This window comes from Convolutriloba macropyga, chromosome 3 (assembly GCF_964194025.1).
Source record: "Convolutriloba macropyga chromosome 3, txConMacr16.3, whole genome shotgun sequence".
Lineage (NCBI taxonomy): Eukaryota > Metazoa > Xenacoelomorpha > Acoela > Convolutidae > Convolutriloba > Convolutriloba macropyga.
In genome coordinates, this window is record NC_134470.1 from 1,355,205 (window position 1) to 1,374,397 (window position 19,193).

The 19,193-nt window shown below is 37.2% G+C and overlaps 2 protein-coding genes and 1 non-coding gene across 3 annotated transcripts in view; 2 read left to right on the forward strand and 1 right to left on the reverse strand.

Annotated features, from left to right (window-relative positions):
* The window catches only part of LOC142335862 (coiled-coil domain-containing protein 77-like), a 385,771-nt gene that overhangs the window by 159,462 nt on the left and 207,116 nt on the right, over positions 1-19,193 (forward strand). The window lies entirely within an intron of this gene.
* Positions 1-19,193, reverse strand: part of LOC142335826 (uncharacterized) — a 256,700-nt gene that overhangs the window by 2,447 nt on the left and 235,060 nt on the right. The window contains exons 11-17 of the mRNA XM_075384155.1: positions 16,288-16,453; positions 11,022-11,188; positions 10,482-10,600; positions 9,854-10,053; positions 9,144-9,497; positions 6,759-6,886; positions 424-625 (exon numbers count right to left, since the gene is read on the reverse strand). Of these exons, the coding sequence (XP_075240270.1) occupies positions 424-625; positions 6,759-6,886; positions 9,144-9,497; positions 9,854-10,053; positions 10,482-10,600; positions 11,022-11,188; positions 16,288-16,453 (1,336 nt within the window). The remainder of the gene's footprint in view (positions 1-423; positions 626-6,758; positions 6,887-9,143; positions 9,498-9,853; positions 10,054-10,481; positions 10,601-11,021; positions 11,189-16,287; positions 16,454-19,193) is intronic.
* On the forward strand, positions 1,171-1,244 carry Trnan-guu (transfer RNA asparagine (anticodon GUU)). Its single transcript has one exon. It is a non-coding gene; the product is annotated as a tRNA-Asn (tRNA).

Here is a 19,193-nt window from a genome sequence, read left to right on the forward strand (position 1 = left end):
AGAGGGAAAGAAAAAGAAAAAATACAAAAACAATTTAAATTTCAAGAGAATAACTGGGAGAAAAGGCTAGTCACAAAACAGAAAAGACCGCTCATTTTAGCCCCCCCCCCTCCCGAAAAAAAAACCCTATATGACATTAAGGTTTATGGGTGAATAGGTTACAAGACCACTAAGAAGAGGGTTATCTCCTCTTTTTGGGTTATCTCAACTAAACCTATTTGGCTCAGTGGTTAGTGCTCCTGCCTAATACGACATAGAACCAAATTAAATTCTTAGCAGTTAACTTTTCTTTTTTCTTTCGATGTGCCACCTTAACTATGCTGCTCTCTAAGGCCCTAATCTTGGTGCTTAGAGCACTTAAAGTGTGACCCTTATTAACAGTCACGCAATTAATATATAGGATTACGTTGTTTTTGTTTCTACCTGAGAAAAACTCGTACATGGCCACGGCCTGTGGCAACTGCGAGAGGTCAATTTGTGAAGGATCCTCGCTAACACTGGTGACAGAGGGGTCAAAGTAGACACCTTCCCCGCCTGCACTGATCTGGGACTCCCTCCCCACTATTGTGGTGCCCCCACCCGGAGCAACCCTGCCCGTCTCAGCACCTCTCGTTGATTCTATTATCTGAAACACACCGATATTTATAGCCAGCCAACAACGAGTAAACAAGAACTTTTAACAAGATGTAAATTGAATTTTTCGATCTTTTCCGTTTGTGCCATGATGCGTCTGAATTGATAATGGTTTGTAAATTCTAATACTAGATACTAGCAACAACAATTAATACAAACGGCCGGCCGAGGAAGGCAGTTGCGATTGATCCCTTTTTCGACAAAACAGAGTAGATCCAGAATCTTTTTGTACTTTCAAAATCCGTTTGTGCCCTCACCCCGTACGTTATGCACCCCCATCCCCCCCACAGCACGTGTCATTACATAGTAAATCATTCTGTAAAAATATTGCATGTGCGTATAAACAAATAACATGCACCCCCTAAGCTTGGGGGAGGAGGAGGAAAAAACGAAAAAATACGATCTAAGTTGTGCAATTATCGAATCGCGTGATCATACATTTACCCCTCGATTAAAAAGACGATCAATTGGTCACATTTTAATGCTGAATGCTGGTATTCTATCTGAAAAACATCGAGGATCTGCAATCAACAATCAGCTCTTGTGGAGCAATCGGCTAACGCGTTCGGCTGTTAACCGAAAGGTTGGTGGTTCGAGCCCACCCAGGAGCGAGATATTAATTTTATAATATACCTCAAGTAAAACAGCACCTTTATGAACTTAGTGATAAACACTGAGCCCTACTTTAAAATCGAAAGGTAGGTCGGTGATTCGAGAACACCCAGGTGAATGAACATCTTTATCAATAATGATCAATAATGTAGATAAAAATGTCAGGTTAAGTTTTTGTGATCTTTTCCGTTTGTGCCCCCCAGTACGTTATGCTCCCCCCCCCCCCCCCCCCAGTGACAGAGCACGTGTCATTACATAGTAAATCATTATGTAAAAATATTGCACGTGCGTCTGGGGGTTGCAAATAATATGGACCCACTAAGCTGGGGGGGCACAAACGGAAAAGATCCGTTTTTGTTATCATCAGTAAGTCAAAATCAAGTGAATAAAAACGTGATTAAAGAATCGGTTCATCTGCTCCTTTGGTAAATTCGGAAATTAAATTTCATTTTCTTCAACCCTTAAATTGTGTACCAGCTCTTCAGGTCATATCTTATCGAATTACATGGAGTTTACACGACTCGTGGAGTATTGGTTTTTTTTTCAGGTTTTTAGACGCTAATTCACATTGGCTCAGGACTTGAACGTTGACTTCTGCTTTCAAACGTTGGGAACTAAGGTTCACTTTGTTTTTAATATACGAAGGTGAAACGATGATTTAGAAAAGTTTTGAACACTTAATAATTTCATTTGTCTCTTCCCCACCGCGTCTTCCACAAGCTACCCTTAGCCTACATCCTCTCGCCAACAGCAACCGGTACACTATCAACCCCACTCACACTTTAACTCCACCTCCCACCACCCTGACTGCAAACTATGTCTGCCTCCCAGATAGCTCATTAAGTGAACCATATTTTTATCCTACCAGAAAACTTGTCTAATAATCACGAAATTCCTAATTTTTAAGCTAAAAAGATGAAAGGATTTACGCTCCATAATCTCAGCCGACTATAACAGCTAATTGGAAAATAAGTAGGTAAATGTAAGAAAAGGTATCTCAAATTTTAACCTCCAGTACCGTTTATTAGGCAAAAAAGTAGAAGCAATTGAGCCAATGTTGTAGTATTATAAAAAGATCATACGTAGGAAAAATGCAGTTTAGAACAGATTGCCAGACAATTGTCTGCAGATTGTCAGACAATAGATGAGGTAGTTTCATAGTCCTGTAGTCTCAAAAACAAAAAAGAACGACTTGAGAAAATTTAAAAAGCCTTATACAAATTGCAATATTCATTTAGATTTGGAAAGCAAAAATACTTTAAAACAGAAGCACGAAAAGTTCAAGCAAAGCTCACTGAGTTATAAACATTGAGCCCAAACTTCGAGAGCAATTAAAATTCACGAATATTCAATGAAAAAAAGTATAAAAGTAATGAAAACCATTAGGTCATGGATTCAAACAATTGAAACTATACACTATTAGATCACAGGTATCACTTTCAAAAGCCTTCAGGAAAAAAAGCAGAAAAACATCTAAAAAATGATATCATTGCACATGAACAAAAATAATCCCGAATCCGAAAACTCGTTCAAACAATTTTCTCACACTAATTTCAATTCACAATGAAAAATTTACGCTTTAAAACCACTAGTTTTCACTCCCATTACTATGGGCGTGATTAAAATCACCACTCCGGTTTGACTTTGATCACTATAATTTGAGTTCTAAAATGTGTGAATAGATCTTAAAAAAAGACAGCGCCCTAATAGCGATAGCGTACAAAAGAAAGAAAGAAAAAGAAAGAAAGAAAGAAAGAAGGACAACAAACCTCCGTTCAGCTATCATTATCTCAGCAACTAAAAATAACGCCCGAAGTATTGTTCCCGAACGGTAGACTGAACGTTCAGCTATCATTATCTCAGCAACTAAAAATAACGCCCGAAGTATTGTTCCCGAACGGTAGACTTATTGAATTCAGCTGCTTATTAAAATTGTGACTTAGTGACCAAATTAAACCCGACTCAACGAGAATTGGAGGGCTAAAAAAGTCCATAGAAAAGTCAAACAAAAACTTTTACATTAAAAGACAACTACAGTTACTGATTCCTCACACTTTGCTTGAGAGTAAATAACATAATTCGACCAACTTCGGGCAAACTGCTCTCGATCAACAGGCAGGGTCATTTCATTCATAGAGGGCTGTAGCATAAAACTTTTCTTTATGGGTGCAAAAAGCTCACAAAGGATAGTATTCCTGTCAACAAAGTAATGCAAGTGAAAGTAAGAGAAGTAAATGAAGTTGTCTATTGAGTAGTGAATTAGCTAGACTCCAAATAAATAAACTCAAATCGCTTCAACTTGCACAATGTGTCAGTAGGCAACGAAAACATGGTAAAGTTGTTGTGTGAGGGAACTTGAGATGATTGCTACACTGTATGACTGGTACTATACAGTGGGTGGTACCATTACTATACTGTTAGAAGTGTCAAATACTGGATAGATAACATCCACTATTGCTCCAATATATTTTTATGCCAAATAAAAAACATAGCCGGCAGATTGCCGGAATAGCTGCGAAAGAATAGACTTGCGTGCCGTATTACAGAGATAGAAACAGATACAGATATAAGTTGAAAAAAATATCGACGCCGCTCAAAAAACTATGTAAAAAAAATAAAACGATAAATTTATAAAGCTTGTTAAAATTCGTTGCGCAGAAGCCTTTTCATTAGGGACCCTTATTACACAAGTTCCTTTGACCTTCAACTAATCCAAAATAAACTTAAATTTTAAAGTGCAATAGTCATTTTTATTGAGTGAGGTAAGTCACTTATGATGAAAATCTAATCACGCAAAAAAACTTTTGCTAGAGATCGAGAGAGAGAGAGAGAGAAATGACGTCACGCGCGCAAAAGCAGTTAGTGAGAGGAAGAAGTCATTCAGAAAATTTGACTTCTCAGCTTTGAGGTGTGAACAAATGTAAAACGAAAAAAGAGCGTCAGACGACGAAACAAAAAAAACATAGCATGACAATTCCCGACGTACAATTCAAAGAATTTTCATTGACTAAACAGAAAAACTAGACCTAGGATGAACTATGAGTGAATTGAGAAAACCATTTTAAAAGAAATCAGTTCAAAAAAATTAGAAAAAAAAACAGAAAATCAATGTCAAAATGCGGCATGTGAACAAAAAAACCACTAGCGAGAAATGAAAATTTAATTCAAACAAACAACAAGTCCTAGAATGAGCTGTGAATGGATTGGGAAAACCATCTAGAAAAAAATCCGATCCAGAAAATTGAAAAAACAGTAAAAATTAGAGTGAAATTGATGCATGTGAACAAAAAACCACTACCGAGAAACCGAATTTTTGTTCAAACACCGTTTTCTCACTCTACTTTAAAATTAGAGCGAAAAAAAATTCACGCCGCAAAAACCAGTCGCTTTTTCGCTCCATTTCCTGTTTCGGCGTAACCAAAATCACTACTCCAATTTGACTTCAAAAATCATAAAAATGTGTGAACAGATCTTTAAAAAAAAGACAGCGCCCCAATACAATTCAAATTCTTTGAATTGTAGAAAACCAAGAGCACCGCAATATAGCTACGCTCAGCTTACAGCTTCGCAGCTATAAAAATAACTGTCAGGAACGACTATGCTCCACAGACCAATTTTAAATTAGAGTAACCACTAATAAGTTCAGAGGCTTTTCATGTAACCTTATTACAAGCATAACCGACAAACGTCGCGCGAATGGCTCTAACGACATGCGAGCGTTTGGCTTTGGTAGTAGCAAGCTGGGGCTTATGGATGTAGCATTAAGGATGGGGTGAGTGTGTGAGGGGGTTAATTCATGGAGTGGGGGGCACGCGGCGGTGGAGGGTTGTGGTAGAGCTGGGGGGCTCCAAATCGCCAGGTTGGACGGGGGAGGTCGGGAACGGGGTTGTGACTGAGCGGGTTCAAACTTTTAAGACTAAGATCTGCCCTTCATATCCCGAAAATGTCTCCTCAAATCAGTTTTCATGAATTACATACTTAGAGACTAGTAAGGGGTAAGGCTCTAAGAAAGCTGCTCAGCCACTTAATGACCTCCAAGCGCTACCTGTTTATACAGTTTTTGAGGATGAAAAGTCAATTGGGTCTGGCGAAAAATCGGTCATGCGAAAAATTGCATTAAAAAGACAACCGGTCCAATATAATGGCTACAAACTTTGTTTGAGAGCAACTAATTATTTAAATATGTATTCTTAGATCAGAGAAACAAGTCAGACTGGAATAGAGTTCTTCCCTTCATCACATAAGGTTGGAACAATGCAAGATCATTTTTGAGGTCGCTAGTCCATGCGTGATAACGATGACAGTTTTCCTTTTCAAACTGAACCTTGTAATAAACAGCAAAGAGAAACCTCAAGAAAAGCAATAACCACCTCTGGCTCAAAAAAAACTCAAAAAACCCAATACAACTTTTTGATTCGTAAAAGGTAAAGTAAAGCCATAACACCTCAATCCGATTTATTGACCGGTACTAAAATCTGCTGCAAAATATTGCATATTGCGCAGAGATGGGAAAAAAACCATCTCAAATTTACTCATATATATCAAATTCAAATATTTGGTATAACTGTTGCAGGAAACCTCTGGCATCGCTCCATGTTTGCTCGTAGATGCCCCACTGTACTATTGTTATATTTTTTCCAAACAGGTTTTCTGTAATTAATTTCTAGCTTGATTGAAATTTATCAATTTAAAATTTAAGTGAGCATTTATGTAAATCTCATTAATACATGCAGTAACACTTTTGCAAGTAAGCACGCTTCAATTTACAAAAATGCACTTTTTGCTCAGATTCTGCATGCTAAATTTAGGTAACCATTGTTATATATGAACTGCTTTACAAAACAAGTTAAACTAATAACCATGTACCGCAAGCTATAATTTTCTGTGCGCGAATAGAAATTGAGAGGCGGCGACGAAGAGTCATGCGTTTCGTCATATCTGCAAAATAGTGACGGCTTTCTGGTCACTTGTTACAACAATATGAGTAATTGGTAGTATTCATTATTTTAGGTAATAAAACAGTTCGGTATGCTATAACTCGCATCAATTCTATTTACAACTCATTGAAAACTTTTGCATTTGAAACTGAAGGGATATTTGTCTCGCCACAGGTTTTTAATTATTTTCTCTGATTTTGTCATATAGGCAACTTAAAAAATGGTTATTAAAAAATAGGCAATTTGAAAAATGGTTATTTCGTCTGATTCATATGAGAATACTAAAACATACGGCAAAGAGACGACGCACAGTTATAATTTCAAGATCTAAAATGCTAAGTTCGAAACAATTCAAACCCCCCCCCCCGCTTAGTTGGTATAAAACTTTTACGCCTCAGGTGCCCGTGCTACTTTTCACATAGTAACGCGCCATATAGCAATACAAGAATTAAAGAATTATAGGTGAGCCTCATAAAAGGGGGCGAAACAAAATAGATTCAAAAATACAAAGAATTAAAGCAATAAGAAATTAAAATAGAACGTTAAAACTACAGAAAACGGAATGGGGCTACTGACCTCTACAAAATTTGCAGGGAACAGTCCACTTGATCCATTGCAGCTGCCCATCCACCAACCAGCATCCAAAGAGGTGTCTATGTGTGTGATGACGTCATTTGCCAAAAATGATACCTCATCGTCCCCAGCTGAAACACATACCCACATGTACTTCTGTGTTATGATCTATGGTGATGATTGTAGTAACACGAGAGAATTTTGTGTCATTGCTTGAGGTTTTGAATTCTCTTTGCCCGGGTACATATGCTGAACGGCAGAAATAAGTTATCACCCCAGTTTTACGAAGTAAAAATTATATTTTTGACGCAATGTTACTCCAACTTGTAACCGAATTTCAGAAATGATTTTTACAGAACTGATCCCTCGCACTAGTCCTCTCGCCTACCTTTGAAATTCAGATAAAACGCAACCTTCACTCACTAAAAATCCCAATGACAAGTTGATGAGCTCCATCCAAGTTTCAGAGTAAAAAGAAAGTTGTCACAAGACCACAATTTACATCTTTTTCCTCTAATGTTTAACACAAGTGCAAACCTAGCCATAGTTGAACAAACCTGAAAACATATTACAATATCTTCTCACAACTTTCTTTTCACGGCGAAACTTGGATGGAGCTCATCAACTTCACATTGGGATTTTTGGTGAGTGAAGGTTGCGAATTTCAAAGGTAGGCGAGAGAACTAGTGTAGGAGATTAATCGTGCGAAAATTCATTCCGAAATTTGGTTACAAGTTGGAATAATATTTCCGCAGAAATTGAATTTTTAATCAGGGGAAGTGCTTTTGGGAAGTGCTAACTTATTTTTGCCGTTCAGTATACAAATGTGTCAGTTTTGATATGTGGTTGCAACAAATAGGTACAAGAGAAGTCACAATTGACGGCTACTGGATTCTATCATAGACGTATGAGAAATTAACTTCAAATCTAAGTAGTGACTACTAAAAAAAGTGAAAATAAAATTCTGTCGTGAAGTAGCTTAAATGATTTAGATGAGTTCCTTCAACTTAGGAAAAGAGAAATTTATATAACGGAAAATCAGAAAGTCATGTGTGGCAAAGTCATGCAAACATTAAAATAGGTCAGACAAAAAACGATCAGACAAAAGAGGATCAGATACACTCGTATGGAAAAATGTACGCCAAAAAACAACTAGCTTCTACCTCCATTTGATGATTCGATGTTGCTCAAATAACGAATTTCGCTCAAACCACAGACTTAAGCTTAATAAAAAGCGCGAAGAGTGAGGTTCTAAATCACGCTTCAAACCATAAATAGTTGTATCCACAAGCTTTCCTACTCAGATGAATCGTCAACTTAGCGTCCGCAGTAGCTATAAAAGAGCTTCTCAGAAACTAATTGTCCTCAGAGGTTTTACCAGTTTATCCGTTTTCTTTTGGCAAAAAGTCAAGCCGAAAAAACTATAAATTCGAAGTGCCCTTTGCAAAACATTAAATGCAAAAACTCGGATAAACAGAAGACAAATTCAGGCACGTGAACACATATAGCCATCAGATTTCCGAAATAGGTGCGAAACAGTTTTTGTGATGTCGAATATAGATAACAACAGACACAAAATTGAGTTGTAGTTGCCAACCTTTGTAAAAACTAAAACGTTTTCAAACTAAAAGTTCTATTTAAAAAACTCAAATTTATTTTGGCCGCAATTCTATATTATTAAAATTGATCATTATAAAGGACCCCTATATCGACTTTCAGAGGGGTTCGAGTGATCTCAAGCTTTATCAAGTTAGAAGTCATTTAGCTAAAGAGGTTAAGTCAGTTATGATAAAAAAACAACTTATCACCAGTTCAGCTTACAACTGAGCAACATTTAGTTTTAAAAATTACGTCACGCACATAAAATCAGCAAAAGTTAAATAGCGGCATGAAAAGAATTTCCTTTGAAGTTTGCGGAGTGAAAAGTATGTGGAGTGAACAAAATTAAAACAAAAAAGGCCGTCAGACGCCGAAACAAAAACCAAGATCACCTCAATATAGCGACGCTAAGCTTTAGAGCTTCGCAGCTACAAAAACATATTTTCACTACATAAAAATTAGAACGAAAAACAAGACAGAGCAAAACCACTCGATTTTTCGCACCACTTCCTGCTTCTGCTTAATCGAAATCAACAATTGAGTTCAAAAAGAGTAGTCAGAAATTAGCTGCAGTGCAGAGATGAGAGCCAATGAAGTCCAAAGGATAGAGAAGACTTTTAGAGGTAGAGAAAGAAGTTTTGCTTAACCAAATGCATCGAATTATTCGAAATGTTGCCAGTAAAAATAATGGCCAAAGTGTGGCCCAGCCAGGGCGTGCCAAAAATGAACTAGTATCACAAAGCCACACAAAAAAATAAACCACAGTCATAACCCGCACTCCATTCTCACCTGCAGTGTAGTCAAATTGAGCCACAGCACAGAGACCATCCGAGGGACTAACAACTGGCTGCGCTTCCGGTTGTTCCACGGCTCCATTAGTGTCAACGTCCAGGGAACTTGGAACTGCGTTCGTTGCAACTGTGCTAGCCTGCTGTTCTTGACGTTCTTTTTCTTCCTTCTCCAGTCTCAGCTTTTCCATCTCGTCAGCGGCCGCTTTTTGTTGCTGTTCTATCATAGCCCTTCTCTCCTCAAACTGGCGAGCACGTTCTGCCTCAGCCTGCTCTCGTTCAGCTTGTCGCCTCTGCTGTTCAATTAGTTCAGCAGCAGAGTTATCCACTGAGGGCACTGATGGTTGTGGATCGACTAAAACGATGGAAAGGAGTTCAGATTTTGAAAGACTACTTAGCACAATTAACAATCAAAAAACACAAAAATCGTCAACGAAACCCGAATATTTTTTGAGAGCAATTAATTAGAGTCAAGTCAGACGCATCATCATTAGTCTCGTTAAACTAGTATTTAGGTGTTAAAATATTGTGAAATAATGTAAGGTAGTTGAATTATTTCTATTTGAAACTTTTTCATTTCTTTTCATTAATTTTGGTCTTCTTAAAAGATCATGGGTATTTTTACTACTACGTTGACTGAATCGGTTTTTAGATTGAAAGCTCTTATTTGTTTCTCTCGAATTTCTAATCGAAAGATACTGATGTTTTTACCAGTAGCAATGGGCGCAGGGGGTGCCTTTGGTCTTGTAGGTGCCGGTCTCGGCAGAGGTGGTTGTGATGACTGTGTTGTTGGCTTCTGGTTGAACTGCGATGCTGTTGCGGACACTTTAGACCTCTCAGCTACCAACTGTCTCGCTTCTTCTGCTCTGCTCATTGCAGGCTTATTAGATACCACTGATGACGAGGTGGCACTGAAAATAGACCAACATTTAACCTCATGTAGTAGAAAATGAAAAAGTTTCCGCTTAATCAACTCGATGGTGACATGGAACTTTGACATTGGTCCATCGTACTTACTTTTTACATTTTGTTCACATGGAATTCCCCAAGGTTTCACGCTCAGAGACCTGATTATATACCGTAAAATTGTCTCAACAATTCGCCCATTAACAATTTAGGGCGTAACTACTTCCTGCTGCAGAAGACATATCTTCGTTTTCAACAATTCTTGGCAATATATGTGACATTTTGTAGAAATATAGTATTAGGACAACAACTTCTCTCCTTCTCTAAGTACTGATGTTGCTGCCGCTGCAAATTTCATTCAACGTTTTCTAAGTTGGGGTGAGATAAAAAACATTCTGATTCCTTCTAAGTTATGAGTTTTTTGGATTTCTACCTGTAGTTTTCAGATGTTGATTGACTTTTATTTCTGGCTTGCTGTTCCTCTCTCTCCTTCCTCTCTTGTTCAGCTCTGGCCGCCCTGTACTTCGCCACACTATCTGTCGTCTGTTCAGTCTAAACAGTTGCCACACACTCGTATTTATGTTATTTTAAGTAGCCCCTATTGAGAAACTTCCAAAAAATATATTAACGCAAAGCAAAGCCCTCAAAAACTATCGTGCAAAATGTGTACAGGAACTATGTCCCTAACAATCTATCCCACCAAAATCTATTGATTACGTAAGTACCAAATGTATATGTATAGTTTTTGTAGTTAGATGTTCTCATCGGTCACAAAAAATCAGCAGTCTCAAAAATCAGCAATCTCAAAAATCATTGTCTCGAAACTCATTTGAGAGCAATAATTCATAATCCCTTATATCAGTTCGAAGATTTCACAAACCTGACGCCCCCCCCCCCCCCCCCCCCCCCAAGTATTTTCTCTAATCTCGTCCCAGATGTAGATTCAAGAAATTCAGTTCAACAGGAGTGTTACTTTTGGTTTTTCAAACATGGACTTCATGTTGCCAACAGAGACTCCTGACTGAGGTCTGGGCTTTGAGGGCAGAGCTGGCTTCACATCACCACCCTCCCAGCCATGTGCAGACGTGTCTTTTCTGTCTGATTGGACGCCAAACTTCCCACCGAAGCCTTTGGAGCCGTCTGAAAATTACTGAATTTAACTAGATGCCAATGCGGATCTGTTGCAGTAATATATGACCCTTTCTTCAGATTGTTTGGTTCTGGACTTACCCAGGCGAAATAGCAAGCGCTGGAAAAAAATAGAAAGGTAAACTTCTCCAGAATGAGATAACAAAATGATTTTTACAGTCGAATTATGAGATTAAATTGAGAGATCTGATTAGTAGATCAAGATGGCGATTTGGATTTGTGAGATGAAAAAGCAGAAAAAAACTGATCGAACGTTTTCAGAAAAAGGAAAGCTTAAAGAGCACAAATTGCACAAACCGACTAACGTTGGATGAACAATTGAAATCACTCAAAATGAAAGACCGAAGCTTGCAATAGTTGCTTGAAGCCACAGAATGTTCTAGAATAAAAGCGCAAAAATGGTCAAGCGAAAATTTTGCATAAAAAAGACCAACACGTTTACAATGTGTGCTTCAAACTTCGTTAGAGAGCAATTAAAAAAGTGGACAAAATGAAAGCTCAAGGTGGACAAAATGAAAGTCAGCACATCTTACAAAAGAACAGAGCACCAATATAATAATATCCCATTGATGGCGGGCAACGGTTGGGGGTCCTTTGGTTAAATGGGGCCATAACTTTACGAACTGAACGATGTGTAAGGGTGGGAGAGGATTGAAGTGGCGGGGGTGGGGTTGGGGTGTGGAAAACGGGGGGAGCGCTCAAGCTCTAAGAACCGCCCTTCACATCATACGTATACGTCTCCAAAACATTTTCTGTGAATCGCATACGCGGAGACCAATGAGCTGAGAGGCTCTATGACAACTTAATTCCCCTTGGGCGCTACGTCTTTATCCCGTTTTTGAGGACGAAAAGTCAAATGCGTCAGACGAAAATTGGGTAACGAGAAAAATCGCATAAAAAGACCAACAGGACTATAATAAGGTTACATGACAATATACCCAATGCCATTCTACCCAATGCCAAAATACCCAATGCCATTATACCCAATATTCCAATATACCCAATGCCAAAATACCCAATGACAATATACCCAATCGTAATAATAACAATAATCACTTTGATGCTAACTTTGATAAAGAATGCTCATTTTAAGTTCAAAGGCAAATTGGTATGGCCTAATTGTGCTTTAAAGAAATGACGTCAACTTTTAGAACGATTGCACAGAAAAACCTGAAAGAAAAACAATTTTGACAATTGAAATGCCGCTTTTAGGTTAAACCGCCTTTAAGGCCAAACTGCCTTTTAGTTCAAACCGCCTTTTAGGTCAAATAGCATTTTAGGTTATATTTGTTTAAACTTAACACATAAAAGATAACACAAAATATCACTGTAAACTTCAAAGCGGAATTGGCGCAACAAAAAACACGGCGGAGGTTCGAATTCCGGCGATTAAAAAATTTTCACGAACAATTAAAAGTTGACTTAATAAAGAGATTGGAAACTAAAAAACAGGGAAGAGGTCGGGAAAACCTGCCGATACCAGCTATGGGCAGTGTTGGGAGTGGATGGGAAGTGGAATTTAGAAAATTACCCCACACAGAAATTCTACTGTCAAATTATCAGCTCTCTAGCTCTTATAGTTTTTGAGTAGTTTTTTTTTTTAAAAAATTATTCAATAACACCACCAAACGCACAAATAATAATTATAAAAGCTCAGGAATGTGTATAGTAAGCAAGTGAACGTAAATTTGGGACAATATCATCAGTTTTAAAGTTTTTTGTAATATTTTTGACGTTTTCATTCAGAACTCTGTACTTCTTTCCGCTCTTGTTCTCCTTTCCGCTTAAAGCTTTGATAATATTGAATTTTTGGTTAGCGGCATCTTCTCCTGAAAAGTGAAATCTTCTCCTGAAAAGTCCAAATGCAGGGATGGTTGCCTTGAAAAAGGGATGTAGCCCCCAAATGCCAGCCTTCAACTGCATTTGTTGTTCTTGCCAAGCCTTCAGCTGCATCTTTGTTGTGGTTCCAGAGTGCCAAAGGGTATTGAGGTTCTCTATTGATCCGGCCAATTTTTCCCCTCGGATATACGTGCTCTGAAAGTAGGAAGTTAAGTCGTCTTTCATCTGCAAACACTCTGTGTCTATTTTTGCAATTTCACAGACTTCTTGTATTTCCTCAATTACAAGATCGAAAGAGGCCAATACCATTGGCTCAGGGACGAAACTGAGTGCACGAATCATTCGCAAAGTCAATGATAGTTCCGGGTCGTTTTCATAAATCTTTTTCAGACCGAGTTCGCATATCTTCCCGTTAAAACTTTGACACAAGTGAAAATAGCAGCTTTTATCTCACTTGCTGGATATTGTTCTGAGAAGACATTGATTGCCGCTTTTTCAAAATCAAGGAGAATTTTTTCCGGCCAAACTCCACCAGTAAGTTGATTCAAGCCAACAAGAAGCTTCCGATAGGAGTTCTCTTTTGTTGCTAAGCAGAGCATAAATACAAGGTGGATAAAATCCTCCAATCTGAATATGAATGGTGTATAATTGGTAAAACTGAATGGGAGACACTTTGAAAGTTCCGTCACAGAGCCAAAGCGCATTGTTTGTTTTCAAGGATTCTAGATTTTCTTGTGTTCCAAAAATCAGCATTCTCTCTGTCAGTTGTTCCCGTGTCGTAAAGGCAGAATTCTTTAAACTTGGCGCGCACTTCGAAATGTCTGTCTGTAATGGGCGGCTCCTGTAAGTTCTCGGATGCTTTCGGCGGTTCAGTGTCCGATTTATAGCAGATCTGGTTGGCAAAGACAGCTGCGTTGCAATATTGGACCCGATTGGTAACAGACTGCTGGCAATTATCATGTTATTTACTGGGTTCTTTTCCGTTCTCACTGTCTCCTTCATTTGACCAATAATCTGTTTCGCTTGTACATGTCCTGGAACAATTTCGTGCTTGTGCTCGTTTTTCTTGGATAGTAATTGTTTTCCAGTGGTAATGGCCGTAACTTAACATTTATAAGAGCTCCATTTTGAGCATTTCCAATGCGTAGTAGTTTTTGTTTCTAACTTCTTTTGAAACTCATGTCCATCAAGGATTAAAGTTAATCGGTTCTGCTGGGACGTACCCCAAGTTATTTCGCTCATGTTTAGCGTCTATATTTGGCCAAGTTTAATGACTAGAATAACGCGTCAAGTTTCTTTGAACAATTCAGTTTCTGTGATAATTTTGTCTTGTTTATTTAGATTGCGTCTAATTAGTTAATTTGAACTTAATGGTAGACTGGTACTCTAATTGTGGGATTATACCTTAATTTCAAGATTATAACTATTAAATTATAAATAGGGTAGTTTGGCATTGGGTATAATTTAATTGGGTATAATGGCATTGGGTAAATTGCCATTGGGTATTTTGGCATTGGGTATTTTGGAATTGGGTATTATGGCATTGGGTATTATGGTATTGGGTATATTGTCCTGACACCTATAATAATTGCTACAAACTTCGTTTGAGCTCAATTAATAACATACCCGGCAGATTGCCGGAAAATAGCCACCGTTGATTCCAATAAGCATGATTGGGATTGAAAGAAAAGATATTGAAAAAAAAAGATTTTTGTACAAAAACATTTTTTCAGTCCGATTTATTTTGATGGCATTTCGTAGTTGATCATAACGTACTTCTGTTTCTTAGAGAGAGGCTACAGGGGCTACTATCAATACCAATAAGCATTAGAGATGGTAACTAAGACTTATAGGAAGGATGTTCAAATAGCGGGCATCAAAAATTGGGCTTTATGGGTTTATCCAGTTTCTACTTCTGCCTTCAATTTTTTATAGTGACTCTGTTCATTTTGAATAGCTTTGCTGAGCAACTGATGTTCAAAATCACTTCTAGCAGAATGAGAGAAGAGAGAAACTAGCCTAAAGAAGTCAAAAAGATATCACGCAAAATGTTGAAAAAGCGGCAAAATGAGGTAAAGCGAAACATTTTTTTTATTCGACGAAGTATAAAACATAGCAGGACAAGTCCTGACGTACAATTCAAAGAATTTTCATTGACTTAACAAGCAACTAGACCTAGAACGGACAATGAGTGAATTGGGAAACTCATTTCTAAAAAAATCAGATGAAAAAAACAAAAAAAAAGAAAATCAATGTCAAAATGCTGCTAGGGAGAACAAAAAACCACTATCGAGATATGTAATTTTGATTCTAACAAAAAACTAGGTCCAGAATGAGCTGTGAATAGATTGGGAAAACTATTTAGAAAAAAATCCGATCCAAAAAATCGAAAAAACAGTGAAAATCAGAGTGAAATTGCCGCATGTGAACAAAAAACCACTACCGAGAAACCGAATTTTTGTTCAAAACCAGTTTCTCACTCGACTTTAAAATTAGAGCAAAAAAAATTCACGCCGCAAAACCACTCGCTTTTTCGCTCCATTTCCTGTTTCGGCGTGACCAAAATCACCACTCCAATTTGACTTCAAAAATCATGAAACTGTGTGAACAGATCTTAAAAAAAAAAGACAGCGCCCCAATACAATTCAAATTCTTTGAATTGTAAAAAAATAGGAGCGCTATAATAGCCGGCTGAGAAGATAAGGGCGGCTATTAAACATCTGCACTTTGAATTGATGTCTCCTCAACAGTTTGGGAGAAACGCACTCTTAGAGACTGCTGAGGCTTTCAGATAACTTCTCAGCCATTTAATGCCCTCGGGCTTTATAAGTATCCAGTTTCTCAAGACCAAAGTTCACTAAATTTGTTGATACGGAAAAACCACAAGACGAAAAATCGGTAACACGAAAACATTTCATAGCAGGACTAAAATAATTGCTTAAAAGTAATTAGAAAAAAGCAGCCCTGTATCAGAATCAGCATCACAGAGAGTAGTAAAACTCTAAAGAAATGCTCCAGGATTTGATGCCTCCCAGCTTCATCAGTATATTCCATTTCTTTCGACAAAAAGTCCACATGTCAGACAAAAAAATCGCTTCAAAAACACCAACACAGCACAAATAATTGCTGAAAACGTTGTTTGCGAGCAATTAATCTTAATCGATAACTGGTATTTTTATCGAACAACTTCATTCATTTCAATTATCATTTCAACAGCCTTCAAAGTTCGCGCTTCCTTCCGATTAGCTTACCAGTTTGTGACGCATGTTTTGCGGTTTGTGCCTTATACGACCATGTCTCAGCCGAGGCATCCTTCCTGTCATGCTGCACTCCGAACTTGCCACCAAAGCCTTTCTTGTAGTCGCTTTGGGACTGGTGCTTCTTCGCATCCTCTTTGTAACTGAAGTCGGCTGCTGACTGTAAAACACGCTAGCCCATTTTAGCAGAGAAATTTAGTGCTTCCTAGTATTGTTGAATATTGTTGTATAATATTGCGATCGAACAAAATTACACTGAATTGACAAGATGTATGAGTGGGAAATGGGTTTGAGGATTTCGTTCTTGATTAAAAAAAATCAGGACATTAAATATGACGAATGAGTTCACAGAATTGAATTACCCAGTTTCGGTGCACCTTTCTAAACATAGCTGGCAGATTGCCAGAAAATAGCCGCAATAGATTCGTAGATCGGTAGTCTAAAAAAAACAGTAAAAAGACAGACCAAAAAAATTCGTCTTTTCATTGAAGGCTGATCTGTTATATTTTGATTAAAAATCTGTATAAGTTATTGCTGCCTCTATTAGCTGATCTCAAATAACCTTCATTTAGAGTGACACACACCCATTTGACCTTATCTCTTTGAATTAAAGTAAATAAAAGTCAATTTCAAAGTGAGGAAGTCATTTTTGAGAGTGAGGTAAGTCAAGTGTGACCAAAAATTTAATCACGCGAATGAACAAAAAACTCGCTCCACTAAGAGCGAAAAATGACGTCACACATGCAATTCAGTTGAAATTGCATGAACGAATGAACAAAAAGTGGCTGTGACGTCATATGGTCGTAACAAAAATCATGACGACGAAATAAAAAAACATAGCAGGACAAGTCCTGAAAAACAATTCAAAGAATGAAAAACTCAGACATACTCTACCTAACCAGCAGATCAATTGAACAATGCCAGTCAGAACATAAAAATCATCAAAGAATTGAGAAACTAAAAGAATCAAAACTAAACAAAAACAAACTCATTGCTAAAACTCTTGAAGCTTTTAAAGCTAAGGCATACTTTTTTCTCTTTGAAAACACCTATTTCAAAAGTTTTTTCAAAACCATTTTTTTTCTGAAATCGGTCCAGTATTATATATGCAAGACCTGGAAAACATTCATTGGCCCTTGAAGATCGATTAAATCGAAAATGACACAAAAATTTAAGAAAGAAATCAGTTGCAAATTATAAGGAAATGTTGCTGAAAATTGTGATTTAAATATCTTCAAAATCATTTTTGTGTCTCTAGAGGCTGTCCAGTAACCCAATTCCAAGCTTTAAAAAACTCATTGGCTCATAGATCGATAGGCAATAACTTTTAGAAAAAATTTCAAATTTCAAAAAGTAGTAATTCGTTCTATTAAAATGTTGAAAGCCATTCAATTGCCCCGTAGCAACTATTTAATAACATACTGTGAAACCCTGGATGCAGTTACCTGGCTACTGAGGCAAGAAAAATAAACAAATTACAAATGTTTTAAAAAAAAACTTGAAAAAAATTGCAAATTCTATCAAAAATTTTCTAAAAGTTGAAAGGTTCAATTGTTTAAAACAAATCCATTGAAACTAAAATCCATGCAGTAACTTTTTTTATCAGAACATGGAATAGGTTCTCTTGCACTTGCGAATGGACGAATATCAAAAACTGACAAAAAACTTTAGGAAACATTAAAAAAATTGCAGATCTTATCGAAAAAATGCTAAAATTCGAGATATTAAAAAGTTAAAAAGCATTCAATTGTTACCACAAACTATGCAGTGCCCTATTAACAAACCTCAAAGGAGATTGCCTGATCCCTGAAACTGGAAAAACTGAAAAAAAAAAACGATTGAAATTTTTAAAAACCTGAAAAATTGCAAATTTGTTCAAAAAAATTGCTAAAATTAGTGATATTCAAAAACTGAAACCTATTCCATGGCAACTAAAAATTTTTCAGTAACTTATTATCCAACCCCTAATGAGGTTTTCTTGCCCCTGGGACTCAAACAATTTGAATGATGACAAAAAAGATGTCAAAAAACATGAAAAATTTGCAAATTCTGTCAAAAAATGCTAAAATTCATGATGTCAAAAAGTTAAAAACCGTTTCATTACCAATAGAAACTGTGCAGTAATCTATCATCAAACCGTAGAGGAGGTTCCGTGACACCTAGGGCTAAAAAATCAAAAAATGACAAAAATTTTCAAAAAACCTGAAAAAAATTGCAAAAATTAGTATCATTTTGTGTGTTTGTGTTTGTAGTACCACGACATATAGCTCATAAAATGGTCATAACAAGCAATTTTGTCTCACAAAAGGCCTTCATCAGCTTTTAAAAACTTCAAACTGAGACTAATCAAACAAAAATTTCAAAAAAATTACAAAAAACATGAAAAATTGCACCATTTTGAGCCGAAAAACTCCTAAAAATGACCTTTTAACCTTAAATTAAGGCCATCCCAGCAGCTGCACCACTATACGCATTTGAAGGACTACTAAAGCCCACTTTGGGCCTCTAATGAAACTTAATGCCCGCTGGGCGTTACCTGTTTATCCCGTTTTGAAAGATCAAAGTCATTGAAAAATGTGTGAACACATCTTAAAAAAAAAAAACACAGCGCACCAATACAATTCAAATTCTTTGAATTGTAAAAAAAACCAAGAGAAGGCCAATAATAACCCCAGCTATCGCTGTGCGGCTATTAATAAATGTTTTTCAATGGCATTTTTACAAAGTGCTGATACGAGCGCGCATGTGTTCCGTTTTCGCCGCAACAATTTTTATATACGTGTTTTATAGAAGCAACTAAGCTGCAGTACGCAGCCATAAAACATAACCGACTTACGTCGGACGAATTGCTCTCAAACGACCGTCAAGCGATTGCCTTCGGTAGTAGCCATCCCATATGG